The 19,317-nt window shown below is 42.9% G+C and overlaps 1 protein-coding gene across 1 annotated transcript in view; it reads right to left on the bottom strand.

Annotated features, from left to right (window-relative positions):
- The window catches only part of B4GALT6 (beta-1,4-galactosyltransferase 6), a 68,217-nt gene extending 50,595 nt beyond the window's left edge, over positions 1-17,622 (bottom strand). The window contains exon 1 of the mRNA XM_030336621.1: positions 17,095-17,622. Coding sequence (XP_030192481.1) covers positions 17,095-17,209 — 115 coding nt within the window. The 5' untranslated portion in view covers positions 17,210-17,622. The remainder of the gene's footprint in view (positions 1-17,094) is intronic.
- Positions 17,623-19,317: the final 1,695 nt, after the last annotated feature.

The raw sequence follows: 19,317 nt of genomic DNA, 5'->3' as shown, positions 1-19,317 counted from the left end.
ATAACCTTTTCGCTGATGGAGGGTCTTGCCTCAAAGTTGATGGCTGCTGACTGATCGGGGTGGTGGTGCTGAAGGCTGGGATGGCTGTGGCAATTTCTGAAAATAAAACAACAACCAAGTTTGCCACATCAAATGATTCTTCCCTCCACGAATGATTTCTCTGGAGAATGTGATGCTGTTTGCTAGCATTTTATCCATAGTAGAACTGCAAAACTGGAGTCAATCCTCTCAGACCCTGCCACTGTTTAATGAACTAAGTTTATGTAATATTCTAAATCCTCTGTTGTCATTTCAGCAATCTTCACGGCATCTTCACCAGCAGATTCCATCTCAAGAAACCACTTTCTTTGTTCATCCATAAAAAGCAACTCCTCACCCGCTCGAGTTTTATCATGAGATTGCAGCAAATCAGTCACATGATCAGACTACACTTGTAACTCTAGTTCTCTTGCTATTTCCACCACATCTGCAGTGACTTCCTCCACTGAAGTCCTGAACCCCTCAAAGTCATCCATGAGGGTTAGAATCACTTTCTTCCAAACTCCTGGTAATGCTGATATTTGGACCTCTTCCCCTCCATAAATGTTCTTAATAGCATTTAGAACGATGAATCTTTTCCAGGTTTTCAATTTACCTTGCCCAGATCCATCAGAGGAATCACTATGTATGGCAGGTAAAGCTTTATGAAATGTATTTCTTAAATAATACTTGGAAGTCAAAATGGCTCCTTGACCCATGGGCTACCGAACGGATGCTGTGTCAGCAGGCATGAAAATACTAACTTCATTGTGTATCTCCATCAGAGCTCTTGAGTAAAGGTACCTTGTCAATGAGCAGAAATATTTTGTAAGAAACCTTTTTTTCTGAGTAGGTCTCAACAGCGGACTTTAAATATTCAGTAGTAAACCATGCTGTAAACAAATGTGCTCTCATCTAGGTTTTGTTGTTCCATTTCTAGAGCACAGGCAGAGTAGACTTAGCATCATTCTTCAGGGTCCTAGAATTTTGGGAATGGCAAATGAGAGATGGTTTCAATTTAAAGTCACCTGCTACATTAGCCCTTACCTAACAAAAGTCTGCCTGTCCTTTAAAGCTTTGAAATCAGGCATTGACTTCTCTTCTCTAGCTATAAAAGTCCTAGATGGTGTCTTCTTCCAATAGAAAGCTGTTTTGTCTATACTGGGTGTCTGTTGTTTAGTGGAACCACCTTCACTAATTAGCTAGACCTTCTAGATAAGTTGCTATGGCTTCTACACCAGCACTTGCTGCTTCTCCTTGCACTGCCGTGTTATAGAGACAGCTTCTTTCCTTAAACCTCATGAACCAACCTCTGCTAGCTTCCGACTTTTCTTCTGCAGCTTCCTCACCTCTCTCAGCCTTCCCAGAATTGAAGAGAGTTAGGGCCTTGCTCTGGATTAGGCTCTGGCTTCAGGGAATGTTGTGGCTGGTCTGATCTTCTATCCAGACCACTAAAACTTTTTCCATTTCAGCAATAAGATTGTGTCACTTTCTTATCATTCATGTGTTCACCAGAGTAGCGCTTTTAATTTCCTTCAAGAACCATTCTTCTGGGGGCACCTGGGTGGCTTAGTCAGTAAAGCATCCAACTCATTGATTTCAGCTCAGGTCATGATCTCGCAGTTCATGAGTTCAAGCCCCACGTTGGGCTCTGTGCTGACAGCATGGAGCCTGCTTAGGATTCTGTGTCTCCTCTCTTTGCCTCTCCCCACTTGTCCTCACATGCACACACATGCTCTCTTTCAAAAATAAACAAACTTTATGGGGTGCCTGGGTGGCTCAGTCAGTTAAGTGTCCGACTTCGGCTCAGGTCATGATCTCACGGTTCATGAGTTCAAGTCCCACGTTGGGCTCTGTGCTGAGCATGGAGCCTGCTTTGGATTCTGTGTCTCCTTCTCTCTCTGCCCCTTCCCTGCTCGTACTCTCTGTCTCTCTCAAAAAATAAATAAATAAAACATTAAAAAATAAAAAAAATAAAATAAAATAAAAAAACCTTTCCTCTGCATTCACATCTTGGCTGTTTGGTGCAAGAGAGCTTTCCACCTGTCTTGGCTTTCGACATCCCTTCCTCACTAAGCTTATTCATTTCTAGCTTTTGATGTAAAGTGAGACGTGCAAATCTTCCTTTCACTTGAGCACCTAGAAGCCACTGTAGGATTATTAATTAGCCTAATTTCAATATTGTTGTGTCTCAGGAAATATAAGGAGGCCCAAGGAGAGGGAGACTGACAGGGAAGGGTCAGTCAGCAAAGTGTCAGAACACGCACATTTATTGATTATTAAGTTTGCTGTCTTAAGTTTGGGTTCATGACACCCAAAACAATTACAATAGTAACATCAAAGAACACAAATCACCATAACAGATATAATAATAATGAAAACGTTTGAAATATAGTGACAATTACCAAATGTGACACAAAGACACGAAGTGAGCAGATGCTGTTGGAAAAATGGTGTCAACAGACTTTCCCGACGCAAGATTGCCACAAACATTCAATTTGTAAAAAATGCATTATCTGCAAAGCACAATAAAGTGAAGCATAATAAAATGAGGTACGCCTGTACTAACTGCCAAAATCATCCCAGGATGCAGAATGTTGGGGGCACAGGCTTCTAAAGAGAAGAGAAATGAATGAACATTTATTGAGTACCTACATTGGTCAAGCTACCTGCTGTATACAAATATATGTAAATACATATACATATAATTATATTTAATTCTTTTTTTAGTTTTTTTAATGTTTATTTATTCGTGAAAGAGACACAGAGCACGAGTGCGGGAGGGGCAGAGAGAGAGAGAGAGAGAGAGAAAGAGAAAGATAGAGAAAGAGACAGAATCCAAAGCAGGCTCCAGGCTCCAAACTGCCAGCACAGAGCCCAACGCAGGGTTCGAACCCATGAACCGCGAGATCATCATGACCTGAGCCAAAGTCGGACGCCTAATCAACTGAGCCACCCAGGCGTCCATGATTATATTTAATTCTTAAACTGCCTGTATGTATCAGGTTGAATGGAGACCCCCCCCAAAAGATATGTGCACATCCTAATTCCCAGAAGCGGTGAAAATGTTATCTTATTTGGAAAAGGAGTCTTTGCAGATGTAATTAAGGATCCTGAGATGAGGAGATCATCCTGGATTATCCAGGTGGGCATAAAATCCAATGACAAATGCACAGACAAGAAAAGGGCAAGGGATCATTTACACACACACACACACACACACACACAGAGAGAGAGAGAGAGAGAGAGAGAGAGAGAGAGAGAGAGAAGAAAGAAATGTAAAGATGGAAGCAGAGACTGGAGTGATGTGGCCACAAGCCTAGGAAGACAAAGAATGCCAAGAGGCACCTGAGGCTGGAAGAAGGAAGGAAGGATTCTCCTCGAGAGCCTCCAGAGGGAGCACAGCCCTGACAACACTTGATTTCAGACTTTTGGTCGCCAGGACTGTGAGATAACAAATTTCTGTTGCTTCAAGCCACTCAGTGTGTGGTAATGTGTGTAACGGCCATAGGAAACTAATACACTACCACATGGCGTGGGTACAATTTTCCCCATCGTAAGATCCGAAAACAAACTCAGAAGCTGCATAGGTAGGTATTAAAAACTGGGATTCAAGGACAGGTCTGAAGGACTCTGAGGGGCAGCAAAGTGTTAGAAGCAATGGTTGAAAGTCATAGAGCAGAGGGAGGGACAAAAAAGAAAAAAAAAGAAAAATCTTCAATGTAAGAAGTTCTGAGGGGAGTGAGAAGGGATCGACCAGATTCCAACTAGTGCAAGGAAGAAGAGGAGGAAATCAGAAGGGGCACTTATAGTTTTCCATATTAACTATAACACATAAAGAATTGAACACATAAAGAATTGAACAATGTGGAAAAAAGAAAAATACTGCTTATATTACACCCCTTGATATTAGTACAGATATCTGAATCAGATAGCTCTGAATTTCTAAGAACTCACAATAATCTTCTAAGTATCTATTTCAGATGCTTAAAGGTTTTCTTCTTCCCACATCTAGCCCTTGTTCAACAAATTCCCAGAAATTACTCATCCAAGATGGTAAAGCTAAACATATTATCTCTGTTAATAATGTTGTAAACCCAGAATTAGGCCAGATAATATGTGAAATATTGTTCATACTTTGTCTAGGACCAAAGTACTGCCTGCGTTAAAAACAAAAAAGTAACAAATTTCTAGGCTGTGCCAGGCTGTGAGACAAACAATTCACTTTATGTCAAGGTACTATTTAAGCAGAGTACCTCACCATGGTGATGATAATTCAAAGCCAGGTATGGTCTCACGGAAATCTGTAGTGCAAATAATTACCAACCTACAATAACTTCCTCCCCATCTTTCAAGTGAGTCATGGGCTGACTAACGAATAAAGAGAATGAAAGACTTCTTCTGCATTCAGAATCCCATTTTATCAAGGAATAATGAATTCAGTGGTTAGACAAGGTACAGATCTATTTCAGATTTTAGCCAACAGCTACAGCTTTGCTGATGTAGACACTAAAAATTAACAAGAAATTCTTTACAACTGGCGCTTTTACCACTTCCACTCTGCAATTTAGCAGTCTTAAGTTATTTCTGGAGATTATTTCTGTTTGAATACTGATCAAAATTAAATATTTTTAAATAAAATTGGACTTTTCCAACAGTCTTAAAGACGTTCAGGGTGGAGACATGTATTTGTTCAACACATATTTACTGAACGCTTACCATTTGTCAAGCAGTACCAGAAATTAAGGGGTCAGGGAGGTTCCTTTGTAAAAACCAAAAAATCCTAAAGCAGCATAAACTACCTAAAACACCAGAAGTACTTTTGCAGATCATCAGTGAAGCCTCGTTTAAACTCAGCTGATAATTCTAAAATTAGACTCTGAACCTAGCAATATGAAAACACTAACACAAGATATCAATCTGCACTGACATTTCTTAGTTGACTGTTGTTCACTTAAAAGAGACATACATTTCTTTAAAGCACAAACAAAAGTTAAGCATTATGCACCACATTGTAGGAAAGGAAAATTAGGAGGAAATGAGGGAATCAGGGAAGGAAGAATGTAGCCAATTAAATAGATTTTTTAACCTAATCGGTAAGGAAACTTATCTAATGACATTACAGACTAAAAGATCAAACCATAAATAAACAGCCAGGCAACATTATTAAATTTTTGAAAATTAATGATTTCAGAACACATAAGGTGAATGTGAAATGAATCTTTACTGAAGAATTCTATCATGTGGGGCGCCCGGGTGACTCAGTTGGTTAGGTGTCCAACTTTTGATTTCAGTTCCAGTCGTGATCTTACGGCTCCGCACTGACAGCACGCAGCGTCCTTGGGATTCTCTCTCTCCCTCTCACTGCCCCTCTTCTGCTCACGCACTCTCTCGCTCAAAATAAGTAATTTTTTTTTAATTCTCTCATGAGGAAAAAGGGTGAAAAGTATTTGAACTATATGTTTTATAATTATCCCCAATTTCCTTGTGTTTTCACAATTAAAATACCTTTTGAAATTTCAACTTATTTATGAAAGGAAAATGATTCTGTAACAAGCAGGAGAGAAGGAGACACTGTGGGAAATGAATTTCAAAGATTTCCAAAGCTAGAGCATATTTTCAAATCAGTAAACAAGGCACCTTATAATTCTCTCCCTTAGGTCTCTTGATTCAAATAAAAATAAAGTCCAATTTCTCTTCCTCTGAGTCAAACTAGAAATTGCATAAATCATAATTTGAGGTATTAACATAATTATCAGGAAAACAATATATATAACGTGGTTTCAATAAGGTCACATTAACACTAGCAAACCTCAAATATTTAAAAATAAAACAAGACCCAATATTTCAATCGAGATTATAGCACCAAGTTTCATATACCTACTTAAGTGTAACAATATTACAAAGAGACTTTTCTAGAAAAATGCTATATAAAATGTTTTTAAATCATTGGCTAACATGCAAGGTTATCTGCTTTAATCCCTTTTACTGATCTGATTAAGTAAATTACAATGTATCTTTCTAATAATTAAAAACACTAACAAATTTCAGATCACCCTATAACTCAGTCACATAGTGCAGATTCACAAAGAAACACATGATCCTGGTTGTCTTAAAGGATGTATTTGTCCATTCTGTCCATTTCTATTCTGGAGGAAAAAAATTCTTCACCATGACAGCCATCTCCGCTCCAGTAAAACATGATGCTATAAACAAGTTAATCTAGTTTTTAAAAAGTAAGATTTCTTTTTTTTTTTTTTTTTAATTTTTTTTTCAACGTTTATTTATTTTTGGGACAGAGAGAGATAGAGCATGAACGGGGGAGGGGCAGAGAGAGAGGGAGACACAGAATCGGAAATAGGCTCCAGGCTCTGAGCCATCAGCCCAGAGCCCGACGCGGGGCTCGAACCCACGGACCGTGAGATCGTGACCTGGCTGAAGTCGGACGCTTAACCGACTGCGCCACCCAGGCGCCCCAAGATTTCTTCTATGAAAGATCAAATGATATAAGATGATTAATTTAGAGAGGTAAACCTGTCAAGCACTTAACTTTTTTTCACCCACCAGTTGGGGTATTTGTCAGAAATAAAGTTCCCAGGGTCCAGAATTACCTAAGATGTATATTAAAAATGAACCAGAATCAGAATCAGAATCTCAGGTGATAAAACGTAGGAAATAAGTTTGTTTATGCAAACCACCTTAAGCACATTCATGTTTGAAAACCACTGCTTGTAGTAACTCTTTAAAAATAACATTTGTAACAAGCAAAAAATTAGAACGTCCTTTTACATCAGTTTAATTATATTAAATAAATCCTCTTTACATAGCTTTCTAATTCATGCACAGCTCATTCAGACATGGAAGAATCTAAGTTTACCTCCTAGTATAATGGTATCATACGATGATTTGGTCAAATCAAAGACTTTCACACACTCGGGTAATTAATCATGAAAACATAGATGCAAGCAAAAAGCCATATTTATTATGCCTCTGGAGAAAAAAACAAGTTAATTACAAATTTCAGATTTAAAATTACTAAGTATGTTTTCCTAAACATTTCGCCACACCACGCAGCCAAAAATATAACTGCTGACGAACACCCTTTAAGCTATCTTTCCTATTTTAACTGAGGGCTTTTGCTGTGGCTTTAAACTAAACTTTGCCAAGTTTTGATATGACTAAAAACAAGTATGCTGATGAAACATAACAAATCAAGTTGGCTCACTACAGGATTTATATACTAGAGAAAAATAAAATTGGGGTGTTGCCTGAAATTCCCCAGTGAATCCAAGACACGAAATAAAAATGTCCAGTACTAACTGGAGTAAAGTCTTAATTTTGCAAAGGTGTGTTAATGGTGGTGTAGGTATCCTCGGAAAACCTACTTTCAACCTTGAGTCAGCCTGATCTTCACCATAAATCACAATATTACCTGTATAGTACTCTCTTTGCTACTATTCTGACAAAAGGCAGAAATGGAAAAAAAGTCTTTTAAATATTAAATCACTGTGTCCTCCAGGAATTAAAAAGAGGGAAGAGAAGAGAAGAGAAGAGAAGAGAAGAGAAGAGAAGAGAAGAGAAGAGAAGAGAAGAGAAGAGAAAGAAAAGAAAAGAAAAGAGAAGAAAAGAAAAACAGATACAGAGGGAAAAGGGGAAAAAAGGATGACAGATGACAGGGACAGGCTGTTCTGATTAAACTGGTAAACTGCAGTCTGAGGCAGTGGTAACAACAGCCAGCTCGGTCTAAAGCAGCCAGGAAAAATGACCAGGAGAATAGTGCACAAATCAATGCTCTTGGGAATTCCCAAAAGTGACCTAGGAAATCCAAGCTCTAGAAAAATCACTGCAATGTACCTCTTTCCACTGTCTCCCTGCAGTCTCCCCATCCACCCCCACACTTACTTAAGACAAACATGAAACGCAGGCTTGAAAGGGAAAGGAAGTCATAAAAGGCAATGTGGGGGTGGGGGGACAGGTGGAGGAACAGGTCTGCCCCTAGGCTGGGTGAGCAAGGGTGCTGCGGAGGTTAACATAGCATAACTGAGTGTAAGAGGCTATTAGAAGTCTGACCAGTCTCCCAAGCAAAGCACCTTCTCCAGCCTTAACAGGTGGTCATCTACCCCCCGGATTAAAAACATGCTTACGAAGCACTTATTTCATTGTTTACTGACAACTCAGAATGCTGTGGTTTCTTAAAATCTGCTTCATGGGGCACCTGGGTGGCCGAGTCGGTTAAGTGTCCGACTTCGGCTCAGGTCATGATCTCACGGTTCGTGCGTTCGAGCCCTGCATTGGGCTCGTGCTGATGGCTCAGAGCCTGGAGCCTGCTTGAGACTCTGTGTCCCCTCTCCCCCACTCATGCTCTGTGCCTCAAAAATAAACATTAAAAAATTTTTTTTAATCTGCCTCTTTGTAACTAAACTACCTTTATGGCTATCTGACGCTATCCAAAAAAGTTTCGTCTCTCTTCTACGTGGTCTTCCTTTAAGCTGAAGAAGACAGAGCTCATATTTCCCCCAAACCATCTTCCAGGGCAACAATGATCAGGTCCTTCAACTCACGCACAGTGGAAGAGTCAGATACCCCAAGCTGTACATTTCAGCTCTGCCAGAAAACTACTTCAGCTCTTCCAACAACAACGTGTGAGACTTCGGAAAGGTGACAATCTTTGGGAGCCAGTCTTGCCTTCTCTTTCTTTACAAGACTATTCCATTAGCATGGGGCCGGGGGTGTGGCAAGGACAACTCTATGAAGCTCCAACAGTGAAGCAGTGGGCTACATTTGGGATCTTTCTCCTATAACTTCTTTCTTTGCACAAAGATTTGGCTCCAGAGACACCAAGGCCTCTGGGTCCAAGGTTCCCATGGCCCCGGCCCTTGAACAGAGGAGCAAACCTAGAGGCTCCAGTGGGGAAACAGGCAGCCATAGCTCTGACCACCAGAGAGCCTAAGGCCTACAAAGCCAAGTGTCCTGATAAGCCTTGTAGTATATCCTCTGATAAACAGGCTGGCCACACGATGGGCTAGGAAACTACCCACTGTATATAATAACACTGCCTCAAGAGAAAAATCCATCCTGTTCCCAGCTAAATTCCAACTGGTATTTGGAATACCTGCCACACAGAGACTACAACCTAGATTAGGAGTTTCCCTTTTAAAAGTATCCACAGACATGGCTATTTTTACCTTCAATAAACATTAAAAGGCAGTAATGGTAAACACTGCTGCAGAATAAATACATCACTTACCTCGTTCTGCCACATTAACAGACCTCAAATGTATTCATGAAAGAAGAACATGAAGAATGGTATTTAGCATTGTCAGATTTCAATGAATAAATTTTCTCTTCAAAAATACCTAATTTCGGGGTGCCTGGGTGGCTCAGTTGCTTGTGTCCGACTCTGGCTCAGGTCATGATCTTGGGGTTTGTGGGTTAGAGCCCCACATTGGGCTCTGTGCTGACAGCTCAGAGCCTGAAGCCTGCTTCAGATTCTGTATCTCCCTCTCTCTCTCTGCCCCTCCCCTGCTCACACTCTGTCTGTCTCTATCTCTGTCTCTCTCTCTCTTTCAATAATAAACATTTAAAAATTAAAAACAAAATACCTAATTCCCACAGGCCCCTAGGATTTAGATTCACATACACTGAAACAACATAGTGGAGTTACGTATGCTGTTCAAGGATGGCAATCTGACTGTGGTAGGCAGTCTCTAAGAATGCCTCCTATTCCCTTGATTGTAGACCAAACTGAGGGGCTCTTTTCTGAGAAAACAGCAAAAGTGATGAGGTTGTGAGCTGCCCTATGGAGAGGCCCATGTGGCAAGAAGTGAGGGAAGCCTCCAACTAACAACCTGCAGAGAACTGAGGCCCTCACTCCAACAGCCCTCAAAGAACTGAATCCTGCCCAAACCTACATGGGTGAACTTGGAAGGCTCCCCCTTCGAGCCTTCACCCACAACCCTGATCAACCCTCAATACTCTGTAGCCTCGTGAGAGAACTTGAACCACAGGCATGCAGCCACACCATGTCCACATTCCTGGCCCATAGCAACTATGAGATAATACATATGTGTTCTTTTAAGCTCCTACATTTTGGGGTAATTCACAAAGTTATAGATAACTAATATGCTGACCAATCCAGTTTTCTCTACTGTTCCTAATTCCCAGCCCAACCATCCATAAACTCCCAAGGTGTCTAACATCCAACATCCCAATGGTATTGATTAGTCAGCTGGTAAGAGAACAAAGGAGCCGCCCTACCAACAGAAGGGACTGAATTAGAAACATTCAGCCACTCAACAATTCTTTAGTAAGCATCTAGCATGTGCCAAGGCAGAAACCAAATCTCTTAACTTAGTTTAGGAAACAGTTCACTCTATACTTAGATTTGATCAAATAAACTGAGCACCTCACTCTAAACAGATAACTCAAACACCTACCTAATCTTAGTATGAACTCCCTCAACCTCCTTCTCCATATTCATCTAATTTTTTGCTACAGCAAACATCTTTATGTCCTCTCTTCTCCCATCTCCAAAACTAATGTACCTATACGCTTTATCCCACTCTACCTGCTCTAATTCCAATCTTGCTCCCTTTAATCCATTCATAGTGGTACCGCCTAAATATTCTGAAATGCAAATCTGATTGCATCACTCTCCTACTTAAAATTTAAGCTCAATGGTTTGACATTGTCCTCAGGCTAACGTCCAAGTTCTCATACCCAGTTTACAAGGATCACTCCAACTGGACCCATCTGTATCTCTCTGGCTCCAGCCCACACTCCTCTCTGTACTCTATACTTTAGCCCCTAACTTTTTTTTTTTTAACTTTCCATTTCCCCCTCACCTCTTAGCTTTCAAATATTCCAATCTAGCACGAAATATTTTTCCCCCAAGCCAATCGTTTAAGTACCTAATTTAAGCTTCTGGCCGCAGCTTCATCTTTGTCTTCTCCATAATGCCTAAATTAATTTAGTGCCACCCCACAACCGGTGCATCCACAACAAATGGCATTTCACTCTACTCTAGAATAGTTATTCTTCAGTTGTGAGGATTTCTCACTGGTTATATGGTCTATGAAGACAAGGACCTGTGGATCCTGTTCAATGCTGAACCACAGTGTCCTGTAGAGACAAACATTTGCAGTATGAAGTCTTCCTAGATCACATGTTATAATCCGTTCTCTACTTACCTCCTACTTACCAAATCGGGAATTCTTCTAAGCATTAACCCATTGCAACACTTGTCTTGCTAATCATCATTTTTCATTCATTCATTCACTCACTCACAAAGGCCTCACTTCATTCCTATGATCTCTCCCTCCCTTCATTTTCCTGTTCCTATTTCTCCACTTGCCCTAAGTTGTTAGATTTCATCCATGGCTATCTTCTCTTCAGCTTCCACAAGCTCTCCTTGAGTGGCCATCCAAACTTCCCATGATGTCAACCACATTGACTGCCTATGTGAGACTGGGGAATGAATAGGGTAACAGAGCCTTTGGGAAACTTTTCAAACTACACTTAGGCCTCCTCCATATTTTGATTTAATCCTTAGCACCCCATGTTTACCAGTAACTGACATGATGAGTTACTTCTACTTGCAGGAGTTAGTTTTATCACTCAGGTGTGTTGGGGGAGAAATAGGTAAGTACCATTTACATATATGCTGAAGACAGCCAAATCTCTCTCTTGTTAGACGTCTCTCCTAGGCTCTAAGTTCTTATTTGCATCTTCCTACCTACTGACATGTTCTTCCTGGATATCCCACACTCTCTCTAAAGAGTTAGGATATCCTAACTCACTCTCCCTAAAACCAAAATAGCTTCCTCAAAGCACATGCCTGTCTATACCTCCTACCAGCCACCTAGCTGTCTAAGCTGGAATACCAGCATCCTCCTAAAGCCTCTCTCTTTCCTTCAATGTCACTACTCACATCCTCTCAACTCTGTCTGGATCCAACTATGACCTTGATCAGGTTCTAATATTCTACTTTCTGAGCTACTGAAATAACTTCCTACCTGGTCTCCCTGCCACTGGTTCTGCCCTTTATCAATCATGCTCCATGCTAAAAGAAATGCTCTAAAACAAAGGATTGCATCATTCCCCTTTTCAAAACTTCTGATGTTTCCTGCTACTCCCAGGACAAAAATTTGAGCCTGGGATGAGTGACCAGCAAAGAAAGGCCCAGAGGAAAGAAACCACTGACACCAAGACCCAAATCCAAAGAAACCCTAAAAGGAGCCATGTAGGTCAGAGAACTTGGTAAGGAAAACACCAGTGGACCTTTGACACACAAAGCAAACTTCCACAGCTCAAAAAGAACACAACCAGGCTCACACAGCCAGGGCCAGGAGGCTAAAGGGCTATGATAAGAAAGCTGCAGGGCAACCTGCCACCTTCTGAGCTAGCCAAGAGGAACTCAGGCAAGGAAAAAAAAAAATTAAATGGGCATCAATGTTAAACATTCAGGAAAAATCAGTAGAAATACAACTACAGGATAAATGTATAAAAGCTTTGAAAATGGATACCATTGTAAGAAACAACTGAGACGATTTCATATGGAAAAAAAAAACTGTGAAAGTAATCTATAAAAATTTAGAAAAAAAATGTCAGGGGGCTCTCAGCAACGACCTAATAAGCCACCATCTCCCATAACGCATACCCCTGCACACAGACCCCCACACTCTGACCACCCATCAGCTACACCAGAAGTAGCAGAGCTCAAACAGCCCAGAGGCCCGAACTAACAAAGCACTTGCCGGGTAATTCCTTAAAGGGCCCATAGGAATTCAGACCAAAGTGCCCCAACCAGATTCCACCTCTACTCAAAGAATAAAACAGCCTGTCAACATGTCTAGGAAAGGTCAGAAGCTCTGGTGAGTCAAATAGACAGTGAAACCCCATTCCCAAAGGAGTTATGCAATCTTCTCCGCCATACTACCCCACTAATTATAGGCACATCAACTCTTTTTCTTAATCATAGACAGCTTCAATAAACCTGTGCGAGTCAAGTCCAGCTTCTCTCTGCCAGGAATTTTTGGGTCCTCGACACCAAAATACTGGCTGACCTGCCACTCCACATCCTAAGTGGTAGCCGGGTGGAAATACTTCTGTTTTTAAGTACCTTTGCCCATGCTGTCCCATTGCTTAGTCCGGAAAACTCTTCAATGGCCTGCTCCAACCATCAGCGCCTTCTGGAAATCCTTAACTAGCCCACACTCCACAAGGCATGCTTTCCAAGGACTGGCTATAGCTCTTTCCTGATGTTCATCCCATTGTAGCATGAGGGAAGTAACTGTGTCTTAGTCATCTATCTTCTGTGCCTCAAACAATGTCCAGCCTATGTGAGATACTCCACTTGTGTTTGCTGAATGAACTTGGAAGTCAGCTCATCTTCTCCTTTGATACTATAGCAGGAAAATAGAAGTATGTTGTGTTGGAAGTTACAATGGAAACTGTTTCACGCTAAATGGAATTTCACTGGCAATCCAGCCAGGTCAAGACCTTGGGGGGAAACTGCACTCATCTTTTTGCAATCCTGCACAAAAGCAGAAAGAGAATGAGAAACAATTAATGGCTCCTGACTCTACCAGGTGGGCTAGGGGAAGTGGTCTATGGACTTCCTGGGGGGGAGTCTGCAGACCAATTTCCCTTGGTACTAAAGTTCATGATATAAAGACTATCCCTGTATTTCCAGCATGAATTAGAAATTTCAAGGAAAATGTTTCAAAATATTCTCAAGAATAATGAGTTTAGAGTTTGATGGAACTCATTGTAGCTTAACACCCATTAGCCAAAAAAATTGTTGAACACCAGAAAACACTGGAAACGAAACAGATCAGGCTGTCTACAACTGTGTGGTACTACACAGAGGGAAGAGAGGCAGGGAGGGAGAAACACAGGTAAAGAAGACTGAGGAAGAGGAACTAAAAATGGCAGACCGATTGCCTGGGGGAAGGCGCATGACAAAAATAGGTCTCTGGACATAAAAGGCAGGAAAATATAATTAATGTCTACTCAACAGGTTGGTGTGGATAGGAATAATATGGACTTTTTAACAGAAGAGATTTGAAACATTTATTTAAGATCAACAAAAAGCACCCTCTTACACAACATATATTTTAGTCACATGAAAATTTTGCCCCGAGATGTAATTCAGGCTAAGAGATTAATTATTTCGGGGCATCTGGGTGGCTCAGTCAGTTACGTGAGCGTCCGACTCTTGATTTCGGCTCAGGTCATGATCTCACGGTTTGTGGGTTCGAGTCCCGCATCCAGCTCCCCGCTGACAGTGCAGAGCCTGCTTGGGATTTTCCCTCCCTCTCCCTCTGGTCCTCCTGTCCCCTCTTTTTCTCTGTCTCTCAAAATGAACTTTAAAAACTTAAAAATAATTAAATATGAATTATTTCGAGAAGATTCTCTGTACACCTCATGCAAATTAGTTAGTTATAAGAACCTAATTAGTTTGGGGTACATCTCATTAATAAGAAACGTGTCATGAAATGGGAAGTGTTCATAAGCATCTCTGTAGCATACCAAAGTACCATGGTTATCTTAAAAATCAACTTGCGCACTGACTGCTGCATTGTGAGCTGAACTAGCCACATTTTACATAAACTCATTTTTATTTTAGAGAACTGACAAACTATGGTTAGATTCCTGTGTTTGACCTACATTTTCCCAAAAATGAACAAAGTGAGCTGGACACTTCAAAAAAAAAAAAAAACTGACAGTATTTGTTGCCAATGGTAAAATTTGAGCTTTCAGGCAAAAATGTGAATTTTGGAAAACTGCTTCCCAACACTTAAAAGAAAAATAAGACTTTTTTTTTCCTGCTAAATAATACTTGGTTTGGGAAATAGACCATATAATAAATTGATAGTACTTTGTAAGTTTTGATTTTCATTCTTAACTGGCTTTAATCAACTTTTTTAAGTTATAAATTATAAGACCCACAAAAACAGTAGCTTAAACTGTGTCAGCCTAATTGTCTGTATGAAAATTGCCAAATTTTTTATGACATATCATAATGTTATGGCAAACATTAAGTATATAAGTGAGAAAAATGTATTAGTATATCACATCAACTGAATTCTAAGAATCTACAGATTCAGTGCACCAAGAAAAAGGGATGACTAAGAAACAACAGCTGGAATTTATTTCCTTTGGTTAGCTTTTTGAGTAACCTAAGTTCAACAAGTTACTCAAAATACCAAGAAACAAAACTGTTGCCTAAGTGCAAAAAAACTTTTTTCTCCAAAACCTCTCAAAGTTAAATATCTAATAAAATAACATCACCCAAAGATTTCCAACCTTTAAAGAGAGAGCTACATGACAAAGTAAAAATTGCTATAGAATGAAGAGTTAATTTATTATTTTTTAAATTTATTTTGAGAGCATGCATGCACGGAGGAGGAGCAGACAGAGAGGGAGAGAGAGAATCCCAATCAGGCTCTGTGCTTTCAGTGCAGAGCTTGACGCAGGGCTCGATCCTACAAACTGTGAGATCATGACCTGAGCTGAAATCAAGATTCAGACACTTCACCTACTGAGCCATCAGGCGCCCCGTTAAGAGTTAATTTATTTATAAGACTTCCAAAATGGCAGAAGATTTTAAGAACAGCCACCAAATATTTTAGTTAACTACTCTCAAATCCACCGAGCTATCGCTGTCATATCTTCTACAGGTTTCCAGGGGATTTTATTCAGCCTAAGGAAAAAACTGCATTAAAGGAAAATAATATTTTAAAATATTCACACCTCTTCAAACTTTAACCTAAACTTCTATTTTGGGATACATCAAGGTTTCAACAATTTATGTCTTCTCAAGCATCATTATCTGAGTTTAAACATCTTACTTGAATCCAAAAATTTAATCAAGAAAAAAATCATACAGTGATTCTGTTTTAGGAAATAAAACCGTCTCAATAAGGTTTGCCTCTTCCCTCTCCCCTGAAAGTCATTAATATAATCTACTATTGCATGGGACAATATCCTGATAACAATTCCATCTCAAAATTTTGCAGTTGTTTTCACTGTATAAGAGGCCATACATTTTTGCCTGAACCAGGGAGAAATGGCACTGGCTCAAAAGGCTACCAGTGTCTAAAAAGAAATAATAGGAGATCCACATTAATACTAAGTTAACGTTAAACTCATATTTCACACTAAATACACTAACATTAAATACATACCATAAATATTTAACAGTAACTACATAATAACCAGGAAAAACCCAGAAAAAGTTTGGGAGACACGATGTGTTTTAATCCCATATGAGGTTCCTAGGTTTTAGTCACTAGAACGCCACATTGGCACCTTTTCAACCAAAGGGGGCTGAGTAATTAGAATATATAAGAAGCCAATTCAAATAGATTATTAAGAAGGGTATTTAGGCCAAAGGCCCAAAAAATGATAAGTAGGATAAAGTTAAACTACAAACTATCCCACAAAATTGTTGTTTTAATCGTTATTTTATCTCAGAAGTCATCCTAACAGGTAGCCGAATCTACCTACCCTTGAAAAGCAGACTAAATAATGGAGCATTGTTTTCATAAGAAAACACATCGCCTAAAAATTCCTGAAGTGTGTGGCACAAATGTTCACTGACCTCATTCTAAAAAAGTGACCTAGAACACTTGAAAACATACATTCTTGAACTCAATCACATTCGCTGGTGTTGGTTTCTCCATCATATTTTTACAATCAGCTATTATATCTGAGACTGTGTGAATAAAACTACGATTAAGCACTGAGTTTAAGCTTAAAGGACCCGATATTAAGTGAATAACGCTGTCATGAATACTCAAGAAAGCAACCAGGGCATCCGGGGTCACCACACCTAATTTTGCTGTGTCCGTTTAATGCAGTCTTCAAGTTATTCAAACGTGCACAAACGAAACTCACTCACGTACCAAAGCCATGCCCCCCAAGCAGTTTATCTGACACTCCTGAAATCACATTTCAAATAAAACGCTTTCTGCCGGGCCCCTGTTCGCACGCCTTGCAAATCCCATAAGTGAACATCCTGCGTTTCCTTCGGCGTGACCGAGAGAAGTGAGGGTGTGTCTCGGTGCTTACCGATGCCTGGAGCCACATAGACGAAGTAGAGGCAGGACGAGGAGAGGGAGAAGAAGAAGATGAAGGCAAGGAGGGAGCGATTGGAGACCCGCATCATCCGCTTGAGCACAGACATCTTCCTGTTCCCGGCCAGCAGCTCGGGCTGCGTTCTCAGGCTGGACTTGGGGGCACCATCCAGGCCCTAAACTTCCACGAATGTGCTAAGAATAGCGAGACTGCAACGGGGTCCGCGTGGGGAGGCTCTGGGGGAGGGCCGGGGCGGGAAAGAGGAAAGGGGAGGGAGGCAGCGCACGGAATGAATGGGAGGCCGGAGAGTCGGGGGAGGGGAGGAGCGGGGCGGGGGGGTGGGGAGGCAAGGCGGGGTGGGGGCCGGGGACAGCAGGACTTGAAGAGGCCGAGGAAGAGCAAGGACGTGCGCTTTATCCCCCCCGGCAGCGGCGGGAGGAGGGGCTGCAGGTGGGGAGAAGCGCGGGCTGCACGCCGCGGCGCCCCTGCGGAGAGGGGCAGCAAAATGCAGCACGCCCGGGCTACCCGCGTTCGCCGGGGTGCGGGACGCGAAGCCCCCGCGCTCCGAAGGCTGCCCGCCTGCGCTTGGCAGGCCTGCGCCGCCGCCTCGTCCGGCCCGCGGCGTCTCGTGCCTGCGCGGGGCTAGCGTGGGCGCCGGGGCCGCAGCCGGCGCGCGCGACGCGCGGGGGCCCGCGGGGGCCCTGGGGGCCGAGGAGCTGAGCGCTCGCGGACGCGCAGCCACCTCCTCATGCCGCGCCGGGCCCCGGCGCCCCGCGGCTGCCGCGGGAGCCGAGCGCAGGCGAGGGCGGCGTCCCGGCTAGCGGCGAGCGCGCTCCGACCCCGGCTCCTGCCACCGCCAGCTGCCCGCCCGGCCGCAAGGGCGGCAACCGCAGCAACATTACCGCCGCCCGCCCGGGGTCAGGCGTCCCCGCCGGCGCCGCCCCCCCACTCCGCCCCCGGACACCAGGCGTAGAGCGACCGGGAGACTCGCGCTGCGGGCAGAGCCGGGGGCCCGAAGAGGAGGAGGCCGGCCGCCGTCGGAGCCGCGTCTGGATCGCAGGAGGGGGCGGGCCCGAAAGGGCGGGGAAGAGGCGGAAAACCGGGACCGGCGGGCGCACCCGGAGACCCCTGCGGGGCTCCGCGCTCGGGCTCGAAACTGCAGGCGGCGCTGCCCGGGCACCGGAGGAAACCTGGAGGCCCCCACCCACCCTCTCTCCTCCCTTCGCCCGAAACACCGCGCCTCCTGATTGGCTGGCGCCGCACCGCGCGGAGCAACCTGCCCCCACCTCGCGCCGCGACCTGGGCCGCCGCTGCTTCCTGCGTCACGGCCGCCCCCGCGAGCCCGGGGACCCCGCGCTGCTCCGGGCTGAGGGACTGGTCTTGAGCTTCGGGTACGCCTCCCCCTGGAGGTCGATAAAGAAGGATGATGTACCTGGAGGGAAAAGGGTATCTCAAGGAGGGGACTTCAATGGTGTAATTTCCTCCCAAAATACCACGCTCCGGGAACAAGGTTTTTTCCAGTCCCAGATTAATGAAACCTTCCATCTCGCACTTCTTATAGAAACATATTGTCAGGATGTGTTATGGATCTGTGTATATCCCTTGTAATGGGACTTGCCCTCTCATCTGAAGGTGAGCACTGTGTGGTCCTACGGTAGCTATACCCATTCAGGCGTGGCGGAAAAGACTTCCGTGCAGCCAACTGGCCCTTGAGTACTGCAGCACCAACCAGCTTCAGTAGGCAAATTGTTTTAATCCCCCCTCCTAGGCCGTGGTCTCCCTTTTGTTCAAAAGCTGCTTCTTCCTGCTAGCTAAGTGAAGAAGTCCGGATCCTTAGCTATGTCACATTTTTCCAACGTATGTGAAGGTGTTTCTATTTCAACCAATCATGTGGGAAGTGGTTGGATGCACCCTACCGCCATGATTTGCTCACTATTTCCAGATGCGGTGGTATTGAACCATCATTTGATTGCCAGCAAATTTGGTACCTTCTTAGCAAGATACCCAGGCCTTGGGTCGTCTCTTAAATAGTACTATGCTCCGTGGAGCCTGAAACACCTGAGTTTATAATTCACTAAGGCCTTTTATTAACTGTGAAATTCATAGCAAGCTACTACCCTCTGCAAGCCTCTTTTCTCGGCCCCCCCCCCGATGATGGGTGTGACCTTGCAAGGCTGTGGGGTTAAACCGGATAACTGTAAAATGCCAAGCACGATG

The sequence above is a fragment of the Lynx canadensis genome, chromosome D3, assembly GCF_007474595.2.
Source record: "Lynx canadensis isolate LIC74 chromosome D3, mLynCan4.pri.v2, whole genome shotgun sequence".
Taxonomy (NCBI): Eukaryota; Metazoa; Chordata; class Mammalia; order Carnivora; family Felidae; genus Lynx; species Lynx canadensis.
Note: the sequence above shows the minus strand (reverse complement) of the source record. Positions and strands in the feature narration are given on the sequence as shown.